At 43.0% G+C, this 12,409-nt stretch overlaps 1 protein-coding gene across 1 annotated transcript in view; it reads left to right on the top strand.

Moving 5' to 3' along the window:
• Positions 1-9,161, top strand: part of coro2bb (coronin, actin binding protein, 2Bb) — a 36,471-nt gene extending 27,310 nt beyond the window's left edge. The window contains exons 5-12 of the mRNA XM_021565490.2: positions 144-308; positions 4,631-4,747; positions 4,905-5,009; positions 5,352-5,448; positions 5,994-6,106; positions 6,995-7,085; positions 7,208-7,341; positions 7,591-9,161. Coding sequence (XP_021421165.2) covers positions 144-308; positions 4,631-4,747; positions 4,905-5,009; positions 5,352-5,448; positions 5,994-6,106; positions 6,995-7,085; positions 7,208-7,341; positions 7,591-7,722 — 954 coding nt within the window. The 3' untranslated portion in view covers positions 7,723-9,161. The remainder of the gene's footprint in view (positions 1-143; positions 309-4,630; positions 4,748-4,904; positions 5,010-5,351; positions 5,449-5,993; positions 6,107-6,994; positions 7,086-7,207; positions 7,342-7,590) is intronic.
• Positions 9,162-12,409: the final 3,248 nt, after the last annotated feature.

The raw sequence follows: 12,409 nt of genomic DNA, 5'->3' as shown, positions 1-12,409 counted from the left end.
TATATATATATATATATATATATATATATATATTTATATTCCTATAAATTCACTCCCATTTCTATCTCTTCTATCACATCACATCCTCAGACTTTTGTCTCTCCCTCATTAACTTTCACTCTTTATGTCCCTCCATTTGTCAGATCCTGATCTGGAACCTGGAGGTGGGAGGTCCAGTGAAGATGATCGACTGTCACTCAGACGTGGTGCTCTGCATGTCCTTCAACACTGACGGCAGCCTGCTGGCCACCAGCTGCAAGGACAAACACCTGCGTGTGATCGAGCCTCGCTCGGGCAAGGTCCTGCAGGTTGGTCACTCACCCATGTAGACAGAGAGACACCAGCTATATTACAGTTTTTTACAATTGCGAGGACCCATTTCTCAATACTTAGGAAACTTTTTCAAAACTCTTCACCCAGATCTCTTAACCAACTTTCAGCTTGGCACAGCAGTTAATTTCACATCCAAAATGCAATAAAACTACCAGAACACTTCATACATGTCTCAAATCAACTCATTCTTCCATAACACTAGCAAAGGTTGTCACCAAACAAGCACACTTTTGTCATTCATAAAACAACGACATAAAAAACACTAACAACAGGTAGCATTACACAATGTTTTATTTTGTGAAATGTCTTTACAACACAAGAATGACCTCCCTGCTGTTTAGAATTCACTGCAGTATATGTTACAGGAATTAATCAGACATGATGCAATATGCTTTATGACATATATTTATTTTATTTATTTCACCTTTATTTAACCAGGTAGGCTAGTTGAGAACAAGTTCTCATTTGCAACTGCGACCTGGCCAAGATAAAGCATAGCAGTCTGAACAGACAACACAGTTACACATGGAGTAAACAATTAACAAGTCAATAACACAGTAGAAAAAAAGGAGATTCTATATACATTGTGTGCAAAAGGCATGAGGAGGTAGGCGAATAGTTACAATTTTGCAGATTAACACTGGAGTGATAAATGATCAGATGGTCATGTACAGGTAGAGATATTGGTGTGAAAAAGAGCAGAAAAGTACATAAATATAAACAGTATGGGGATGAGGTAGGTAAAATTGGGTGGGCTATTTACCGATAGACTATTTAAAGCTGCAGCGATCGGTTAGCTGCTCAGATAGCAGATGTTTGAAGTTGGTGAGGGAGATAAAAGTCTCCAACTTCAGCGATTTTTGCAATTCGTTCCAGTCACAGGCAGCAGAGAACTGGAACGAAAGGCAGCCAAATGAGGTGTTGGCTTTAGGGATGATCAGTGAGATAAACCTGTTGGAGCGTGTGCTACGGGTGGGTATTGCCATCGTGACCAGTGAACTGAGATAAGGCGGAGCTTTACCTAGCATGGACTTGTAGATGACCTGGAGCCAGTGGGTCTGGCGACGAATATGTAGCGAGGGCCAGCCGACTAGAGCATACAGGTCGCAGTGGTGGGTGGTATAAGGTGCTTTAGTAACAAAACGGATGGCACCGGATATACACCAATACAGATACAGTAGCAAGTCTAGTCAACCCTGTCTTCTGCATTTGGCCACAGGTTCTCATCCACATCACATCTTATGTCATCTTGGGCAATATACATTGGAAATAATATTTTGGCATTAATGGTCCTTCCCTGGCAATCTTCTGCAGATATGTCCAAGCATCCAGCATTCATTGGGTCCAGGAGGGATATTTGATCATGAGGATGGTGGTCAATGAGGAAAATAATTCCTCTATGAGGTAGAGGAATGGAGAGTAAGGTGGGAGGAAAAGTGACACCATCCTGGGATGGGCTGCAAACCACTCTGACTGCGCTGGAGTGGTGAAATGCCACATTGTCCCATACAATTGCAAACGTTGGCCCATTTCGCCACACTGCAACCCTTTCCTCACCTGGCACAACCCTTCCATAGAGGTCATCCAGGATTGAAATAAGACGCTCTGTGTTGTATGGCCCAATTAGCGATTTGTGTAACAGCAATCCATCAGAGTATATTGCTGTACACATTGTGATGTTGGCACGCCTCTGGCCCGGGACATCCACTGTGCCTCTTTTCCCAATCACATTCCTTCCTCGCCACCGTGTTTTGGCCAAGTTGAAAACAGCCTCATACACAAAGATGAATATGTGTGTTGTTGGCCTGGCTTCAATCTCCATGACTCTCTAAAATAAATCCACAAGGCAACATAAGAGTTAGGCTATACCATATTGGTTCCTGAGTTTGCTTGACTCGTTCAGAGTTCCTCTCAAAGGAGACAGTGTACAACTGCTTCATCCTGATTTGATGTTGTTTCAGGACTCTAGAAATAGTTATGCTTACATTGTGAATATTTCCAAATGTAATGTTGTCTGCCAACACTCTGTCCTGAATCTCTGAGTTTTATGCCATTATTTCTGATGACCATATCAACGATTGCAGTTTCCAACACAGCAGTGAAAATCCTACCTCTCCCGCCTGTGGGAGGTAACCATTGGGTCCTAAGCAGGAACACAAAAATAATTGTACACAAGTGGGTTTGGAGGCTTTGCTCAATTTACTTCTGTAATGTGCAGGTCAGTCAGATGTCCTTGCAGAATGCACATCTTACCTGTTGTTTTGCTGAAAATTTCTCACAATAGATGCCACTGTTGAACATTGCAGATTTGGCTGCACTCTCAGACCAGCCTCTCTCATTGATAGACCATGATTTATTACATGATAAATTACAGTAGCCCTAATCTCATCTGAGACTACAGCTCTTGATCTTACTCTGTCTTCTTCCACCACGCATATGTACTCCTCTCCCTCTCCCAGCCCACTCTTCTTCCTCTGTCAGCCACTTCTCGATCTCTGGCTGGGTCCACGTTTACATTGCAGTACAGCATTATTCCTAAAATGTCCCCTTTTGCATATGTAGCCGATGTGAAATGGCTAGCTAGTTAGCGGTTGTGCGCGCTAGTGGCGTTTCAATCGGAGACATCACTTGCTCTGAGACCTTGAAGTAGTGGTTCCCCTTGCTCTGCAAGGGCCACGGCTTTGGTGGAGCGATGGGTAACGATGCTTCGAGGGTGACTGTTGACGTGTGCAGAGCGTCCCTGGTTCGCGCCCAGGTCGGGGTGAGGGGACGGATGTAAAGTATTTACTGTTACATATAGATGGTAATGAAATTGAAAGACCTGGGTAGGTGTTCAGCTACAATGGGAATCAGCTGTGGTTGGTCTAATTGTTTTGATAGTATTTCATTGTTTTGATTTGGAATATATTTCAACAAGGCAGAAATGTAGCAAATTGCTGTCTTATTCAATTTTGTGTCATGTTAGGTTTTGAACTTAAGTTGAACAGTTTTGAAAAGAGTATGTAAACGTGTAAATTGGCCTGTCGGTACATAGAGTTTGGGTGGTGATTGTGTCTGAGGGAGAAAATAATTCATGAAATTTGATAGATGTAGTCATTGAATACATTTTGTGACAAAGCAATGGGAAACTATCCGCAGTTTAGCCCACATAGACTGCTGTTGTGCTCACTGTGTGAAGAGTTTTGAAAAAGTGACCTACAGTAAGTATTCAGAAATGTGTTCTAGCGATTACAGTTTTTTGTTTCACTTTAAACCAATTAAAAACAATAATCAATAGTGGGATATGTATCAATTGGATATGTCAATTATTTTTCAATACGACATTGTAAATTGGAGATCTAATAGCTTATATACTGCTGGGCTACACACGCACCACAAAAACATGAAATAGAATATTGACCAGGCTTTACACGAATGCTGAGCCACATTGATTATCTGTTTACACCACTGCGAGCAGCGATCAGCGATACCCACATTTCTAGCTAAATTACATAACATTAGCTACATATTACATGACACACTAGGGGTCAAAAGTTTTAGAATATCTACTCATTCCAGGGTTTTTCTTTATTTTGGCTATTTTCTACATTGTAGAATAATAGAAGACATCAACTATGAAATAAAACATATGGAATCATGTAGTAAACTAAACAGTGTTAAACAAATAAAAATATATTTAAACTTTTGTGATTCTTCAAATAGCCACCCTTTGCCTTGATAACAGCTTTGCACACTCTTGGCATTCGCTCAACCAGCCTCACTGAGCTCTTCCTCCATGCTTTACAGTGGGAAATACACATGCAGAGATCCTCCGTTCACCCGCATCGTGTCTCACAAAGACACGGCGGGTTAGAACCAAAAATCTCCCATTTGGACTCCAGACCAAAGGACACATTTCCACTGGTCTAATGTCCATTGCTCATGTTTCTTGGCCCAAGCAAGTCTCTTCTTATTATTGGTGTCCTTTAGTAGGGGTTTCTTTGCAGCAATTTGACCATGAAGGCCTGATTTACACAGTCTCTTCTGAACAGTGTTGAGATGGGTCTGCTACTTGAACTCTGTGAAGCATTTTGCAATCGACCTGTTCACACACCTGGGTTGTCTCCATATACAGCACCATTTGTGGGGTACCTGGACACAAACATACACACACACTAAACACCTCACACACACACACACACAAATGCTTTGGCATTAGGATTACTTCTGTAGATGTAGATACTGTATTATGTAATGCTGTGTTGTAACACAGCCAGTTTGAATAATTTTCCAGAGCTGTTGCCATATATGTGAACAGGAAGCTGACTGTAAGAGCCACAGGGTGAACAGAGTGGTGTTTCTGGGCAACATGAAGCGCCTGGTGACCACCGGAGTCTCTCGATGGAACACTAGACAAGTGGCACTGTGGGATCAGGTGAGCTCATTGGTGATATATCAGTGTCTATGTTAAAGTGCTTTGGTGAGGGTGAGAGCGAGAGAGAGAGAGAGAGAGAGAGAGAGAGAGAGAGAGAGAGAGAGAGAGAGAGACAGAGAGACAGAGAGACTAAGTCTCACTAAGGTTCTCTCTCCAGGAGGACCTGTCCATGCCCATCATAGAGGAGGAGATTGATGGGCTTTCTGGGCTGCTCTTCCCTTTCTATGATTCTGACACACACATGCTCTACCTGGCAGGCAAGGTAAGACACGTCATACCAAGGCCACTTGACCTTAGCTTTCAACTATCACATGAGGTGATGTGTATGAATTGCATTTTTTTACGTTTTAATGTGAATTTCTCTCTTGAATTTAAATGGGATTTAATTTCACTTTTTGAATTGACTGACTTGAAATGGAACTCCTATGTGGGATGTGCATGTCCTCATTTGCTTATAATTGTGAAAATGCATTTTGTGTGGTGTGTGTGTGTGAAGTATTTGTATGTACGTGTGTGCATGTGTGTAAAATAGTGTGTTACCATGGGAACCTCAACATTACTGCTATCTGCTGTGAGATCTTAGGTATCTGTGTCTGGTTCACAGGGAGACGGTAACATCAGATACTATGAGGTCGGCACAGAGAAGCCCTACCTGCAGTACCTAATGGAGTTCAGGTCCCCGGCTCCACAGAAAGGCCTGGGTAAGTCAGTCACATCAATCGATGAATACTAAGTAGTCTCACAAATCGCAATGCCATCCTTCCAGGTCTCGTTCATCAGTGAGGAAGCCTGTAAATTGAAGTTAATCAATGAGTGAAAATCCTACTTTTCTAACTCTTGGAACAACATTTCGGATACATGACAGGGTACACGGTTGAGTTTTTTTTTCTATTGGTCCTGCACTCAGAACTCTGATGTTAGCGCAAAATTCCAATTGACATCAATGCATGATTTTAGAGGATGTGATCTCAAATTCAGCCCTCAGTGAACCCACAGCACAATCAGGAATCCTAACAAGAGGGACATTCGCAGCACGCAGAACATTGCAGATAGACCAGATTCGCCTCTCATCTCCAACTGAACTAGAGAAATGTGACTGTTCCAGACATTCCGTTTCTATCCATGCTCAGTCTGAACATTGCTCCTGACAGTAGAAGCCCCTAGATTGGCATGGTATGTAAGGTGTCCATTTTAACTTCAAGACTCACCTCAACCCCCTTTTCCCTCTCTTTGTCCACCCTCACAGGAGTGATGCCAAAACATGGGCTGGACGTGGCGGCCTGCGAGGTGTTCCGCTTCTACAAGCTGGTGACTCTGAGGGGCCTCATCGAGCCCATCTCCATGATAGTGCCACGAAGGGTGAATGGAGTGCAGTGTTGAGGAAGCTACTCTGAAGCTACCAATCACTTCACGATGGAAGAACTTTAGCTACACTAGCCTTAGGAAAAATATAGTTTAGTTAACTGAAGGTTCATTTTAAATAGTAGTTCACTACATCCAAACTACTTAGTGATAAATTATCATATTTCAATCTGAAATGCCATAGATTACAAATTGCTAAAACAGATCCCTCTGGAATCATGTGTAATTTAGCCTGCTAAAAATGGAAACATTTTCAAGTGATAATTAGGCAGGTCTGATGAAACAAAATAAAAAACGTTTCTGTTCTAGCAGTTAGCTACACCGCTACATGTAATTAACTAGTGTGTGTTGTGTGTTGTGTGTTGTGTGTGTGTGTGTGTGTGTGTGTGTGTGTGTGTGTGTGTGTGTGTGTGTGAGAGAGAGAGAGAGATGGTACAAATGTGCTTCATTGGTCAAGAAGGCCTCTAGCCTTTGGGACCGGGGTTCAAATCCTAAGGACCTGGGTTCAAATCCTAAGGACCTGGGTTCAAATCCTAAGAGTCCACAAATAGTAATATTACAGAAACTGTGTTAGGGCACTCAACACTGAATGCGTCAGCAGAGTAAATCAAGTGATATCAAATGTTGTCCTTCCTGGACAAAGGGAGTTGTCTGAGTCGCTGAGATACTGTATGATATTGACCATTAATGCTACGTTAGTGTGGAATACTACCCAGGACAGAAGCTATCTGAAATGTAATCCTCTCACCATATGGGTTATGCTTGGCTTATCTCCCTTATCATACCACCTAGGTGCTTTCTAGACTAGCACAAGGCAATGCAGCAGCATTCATTTTCTGCTTCGGGTGCTATAGGAATGATTAATATTGTCTTGTGGTTTTGCAGTCCGAGACATACCAGGAGGACATCTACCCTATGACAGCAGGCACAGAACCAGCCCTCACTGCAGATGAGTGGCTGAGTGGGATGGACAGAGGTGAGTAGTGCAATACTGCAAAATGGCATACACATGTAACTAATGTTTTTATGAAGACTGATACAAACATACAATTATGCAAACCTGGTGAGCATCATCCAAGTGTGTGTGTGTGTGCGCAGAGCCAGTGTTGATGTCCCTAAAGTCTGGATACAAGCGCCCCTGCCAGAAGGCCTTCAAGGCCCCTGTGAGGGAGAGGAAGACCATGGTGATGAATGGCCTGCTGGAGAGTATTCCACCCAAGACAGAGAACGAGGTGAAACCAATTGATGTGTTGTTGTGTATATGACGGCGGTATGTCCCTACTCACTCTCAGAATCATTACCACGTCTTGAACAACATAGAATAGATAGCACACTGCACAACCACAGGCACTGTCTTGCCAATGCATCTGCACTATGCCTTTACCATGACCTTCTGTGTGTGTGTGTGTGTGTGTGTGTGTGTGTGTGTGTGTGTGTGTGTGTGTGTGTGTATATGTGTGTGTGTCATTCCTCTCTCCCAGCTCATGCGCACGTTCTTCAGGCAGCAAGATGAGCTAAAGAGGTTGAGAGAGGAGCTGGTGCAGAAAGACGTTAGACTCCAACAGCTGGAGCTGGAGCTCAACAACCTGCGGAACAACTCCAACAAACTGTGACCTTTGACCTGGCTGACCCCTGACCTCCCCACTCTGACCTCCTGCCCACTCAGGGAGAGAGACCACTGGTGGCCGACTCCCTTCCCTTCTTCCCAAAGTGTGCACCCCGGGTGGAAACTCCCTCTGTCTAGTCCATGCGGGTCCAGTGAGTGAGCCCGTGCTCACTTCTGGGAGAAGGGTAAGGAATCGGAAGGCAACCTCTGTCACACTGTGTCCCTCACCCTGAGAGCGGGTCACCAAGCCCTGAACACTGCCAAAAATATACCCAGAACCACCCTACCTGGCTGCACCTCTTCATCCCTTCTCCATGTTCCAAAGAACTTCACCTCCTTCAGCAACAGAACCTTAGTATGTCCCCATTCAGCCAAAGCACCAAGACCAACTGTGGTAGATAGCTCTGCTTAGAATTTACTCAAGTTGACAGGATCAGTTATGTGGGGAGTGAAGCCATTGTTTCCCTTTAACTTCAAGCAGGCTCTGTCCTCAAGACATGAAATGTCATGTCTTGCGACTTGAAGGCCCTTGAATATGAGGACTTGTGAGGACTGTAGTTGCATAGCAGGGGTATTGCAGGTGTATCGCTGGGTTGAGCATGTGTAGTCTGTAGTCTCTGCAGTGGTCCTATCGGAGGATGGGGAAAGAGATGAGGCAATAGAGTGGTAACCAAGCCTATTCAAACAGATGGCTTGTCTAGTACTATTCATCCCATACATTATTCATCCTATTACTTATGACGAATCTGCGATAGAGCCTCATCATATTTTCACTTTATAGTTACATTTCGCCATTAAATGAACATTCTGACTAAAAAAATAAATAAATACATGAGCGCCATGTTAGACGAAAGGCAAAAACAGACTTTAAAGCCATATTGGGTGACAAATCTTTGCTGACTTGGTAGCAGGTTGACCACAACATGAACATGACTGAGGCTTTCCCAAGGTAGAAGGGACCCCTGAGGGATGTGTGTATGCCCCTCGACCACTGAGGGACCATGTCCTCGCAGACGTCTGTATGAAGTCGGTAGAGATGCTCGCAATTCACGTTGGCCACACGTAGCTACTGCGTGACCACTCTGTGGTCATGTGTGACTACCGATCAGAGGTAACTAGCAACGGCAAACACTTATCATTTGACTGTATAATACAGTACGCCCGTAACCGGCAATGATACTGGTATATTTATATTGTAGTACATGATGATAGAACGATAGGAGAGAGTATTTATTGCAAGTAAAACAAATAATGTCATGTACGGAGAGAAAAATGATAGGGTAAGTGTATTAAGGATATAGCCATAGGCAGCAGTGGGTTTAGTAAGATACCCAAGGTAAATGTATGACTGCTAGAGGATGTTATTTCTTAATGACTGTAACATAATATCATAATATGTCTTCCTGAAGTTGCCCCTCTCCCTAAATAAATGCGTTGACACCATAACAATGAGTGTTCAGTACGTTGACATTTGTGGTTGAATCTGTGTACAGCTTAGTGGTATGCATTATCGGAACTGCGCGAAGCAACCATGCTGCAGAGAAACAAAAATGATATTAACAGTCTGTTCTAGAGAAGCACTGGAATTCTATATTCTGTCGTGTCCACCACGTCTTCTTTCGTTACAACACAAAGGTGCACCATGAAAACGAGGTCAAAGGAACCACGCTTCTACATGGAGTCTCCACTAGGTGGAGCCCTTTCTCCAACTGCAGTACTCTTCATGCTACATGACAGGGTGTATTATCTCTCTAATTCAATTACCAGTAGTTTAAAAAAAGGGGTGGTGATATATAAATACCCAATAGCAGCTGTTCCACCTCATCCACTTGGCTCAAGGGTTTTTGTCTCTACTTCTGAAGTGGTTATTTTGACAGCATCAATGGAACCTATTCCATTAATGGACATAGTGTCGTCTGAATGTATTCCTGACAAGGACATTTTTATAGATATCATTGAACAATCAGTTATATACACTATGTATACAAAGGTATGTGGACACCCCTTTTAAATTAGTGGATTCAGTTATTTCAGTCACACCTGTTGCTGACAGGTATATAAAATCGAGCACACAGCCATGCAATCTCCACAGATTGCATGGCTGTGTGGCCTTACTGAAGAGCTCAGTGACTTTCAATGTGGCACCGTCAAAGGATGCCACCTTTCCAACAAGTAAGTTCGTCAAATTTCTGCCCTGCTAGAGCTGCCCTGGTCATCTGTAAGTGCTGTTATTGTGAAGTGGAAACATCTAGGAGCAACAACAGCTCAGCCACGAAGTGGGAGGCCACACAAGCTCACATAACGAGAGCTGAAGCGCATCGTGTGTAATAATCGTCTGTCCTCGGCTACAACACTCACAACCGAGTTCAAAACTGCCTCTGGAAACATCAGCACAGGAACTGTTCATTGGAAGCTCCGTGAAATGTGTTTCCATGGCCGAGCCATGGAAGTCTAATATCACCACGCGCTGATGTAAAGCTCGCCATTGGACTCTGGAGCAGTGGAAAACATGTTCTCTGGAGTAATGAATCACGCGTCACCATCTGGTAGTCTGACAGACCAATCTGGGTTGGAGGATGCCAGGAGAACATTACTTGCCCGAATGCATTGTGCCAACTGTAAAGTTTGGCGGAGGAGGTATAATGGTCTGGGACTGTTTTTCATGGTTCGGGTTTCAGCCCCTTAGTTCCAGTGAAGGGAAAACTTAACGCTACAGACAGTGGTAACCCGTCATTCAGGGCAGGTGGGGCAGAGCTCGACTTGTTTTGTTAAATATACACACAGTACCAGTCAAAAGTATGGACACACCTACTCATTCAAGGGTATTTATTTTTTCTCTACATTACAGAATCATAGTGAATACATTAAAACTATTAAATAACACACATGGAATCATGTAGTAACCAAAAAAAAGTGTTAAACAAAGATTTTAGATTCTTCAAAGTAGCCACCCTTTGCCTTGATGACAGCTTTGCACACTCTTGGCATTCTCTCAACCAGCTTCATGAGGTAGTCATCTGGAATGCATTTCAATTATCAGGTGTGACTTGTTAAAATTTAAATTTGTGGAATTTCTTTCCTTAACATGTTTGAGCCAATCGAACAGCTCAAATAAGCAAAGAAAAATGGCAGTTTATCATTACTTAAAAGATTACTTAAAGGTCAGTCAATCTGGAATATTACAAACTTTCAAAGTTCTTCAAGTGAAGTTGCAACAACCATCAAGTACTATGATGAAACTGGCTCTCAAGACGACCGCCACAGGAAAGGAAGACCCCAGAGTTACCTCTGCTGCAGAGAATAAGTTAATTAGAATTAATTGCACATCAGATTGCAGCCCTGTCTGGGTGAATTAGGCATTCATGGTCAAATTGCTGCAAAGAAACCACTACTAAAAGACACCAATAATAAGAGAATTTCTTGGGAAAAGAAACACGAGCAATGGATATTAGACAAGACATTTAAATGTTCCCCGTAAACCGCTCGAGTGTTGCTTTACCAGTATGCTTAGGGCCATTGTCCTCCTGGAAGGTGAACCTCCGTCCCAGTGTCAAATCTCTGGAAGACTGAAACAGGTTTCCCTCAAGAATTTGCCTGTATTTAGCACCATCCACCAGTTTCCCAGTCCCTGCTGATGAAAAACATCCCCACATCACGATGCTGCCACCACCATGCTTCACTGTTTGGATGGTGTTCTCGGGGTGATTAGAAGAGTTGGGTTTGTGCCAGACATAGCGTTTTCCTTGATGGCCAAAAAGCAACATTTTAGTCTCATCTGACCAGAGTATATTCTTCCATATGTTTGGGGAGTCTCCCACGTGTCTTTTGGCGAATACCAAACGTGTTTGCTTATTTTTTTCTTTCAGCAATGGCATTTTTTCTGGCCACTCTTCCGTGAAGCCCACCTCTGTGGAGTGTACGGCTTAAAGTGGTCCTATGGACAGATACTCCCATATCCACTGTGGAGCTTTGCAACTCCTTCAGGGTTATCTTTGGTCTCTTTGTTGCCTCTCCAATTAATGCCCTCCTTGCCTGGTCCATGAGTTTTGGTGGTGCTCCGTGGGATGTTCAAAGTTTCAGATACTTTTTTATAACCCAACCTGATCTGTACTTCTCCACAACGTTGTCCCTGACCTGTTTAGAGAGCTCCTTGGTCTTCATGGTGCTGCTTGCTTGGTGGTGCCCCTTGCTTAGAGGTGTTGCAGACTCTGGGCCCTTTCAGAACAGGTGTATATATACTGAGATCATGTGACAGATCATGTGACATTTAGATTGCACACAGGTGGACTTTATTTATCTAATTATGGGACTTCTGAAGGTAACTGGTTGCACCAGGTCTTATTAACAAGCTACATAGCAAAGGGGGTGAAAACATATGCACACGCACTTTTCAGTTTTTTAATTTTGAATTTCTTGAAACAAGTTTTTTTTTTTTCATTTCACTTAGACTAGTTTGTGTATGTCCGTTATATGAAATTCAAATAAAAAAATATTTAAATTACAGGTTGTAATGCTACAAAATAGGAAAAACACCAAGGGTGATAAATACTTTCGCAAGGCACTGTACAGTATACAGCATTCTAGGTACATAAGTGGACATTATAAAGCTCCATATCTTTTCAAACAAAACAATGGCCAGTTTGGGTCTCAGTTGTATGCACGTTTTTGTGGGCATTAGTTTTGTGGTTGTGCTC

Source organism: Oncorhynchus mykiss, chromosome 2 (assembly GCF_013265735.2).
Source record: "Oncorhynchus mykiss isolate Arlee chromosome 2, USDA_OmykA_1.1, whole genome shotgun sequence".
NCBI classification, from domain to species: Eukaryota; Metazoa; Chordata; class Actinopteri; order Salmoniformes; family Salmonidae; genus Oncorhynchus; species Oncorhynchus mykiss.
This window is presented reverse-complemented; position numbering and strand designations above follow the sequence as displayed.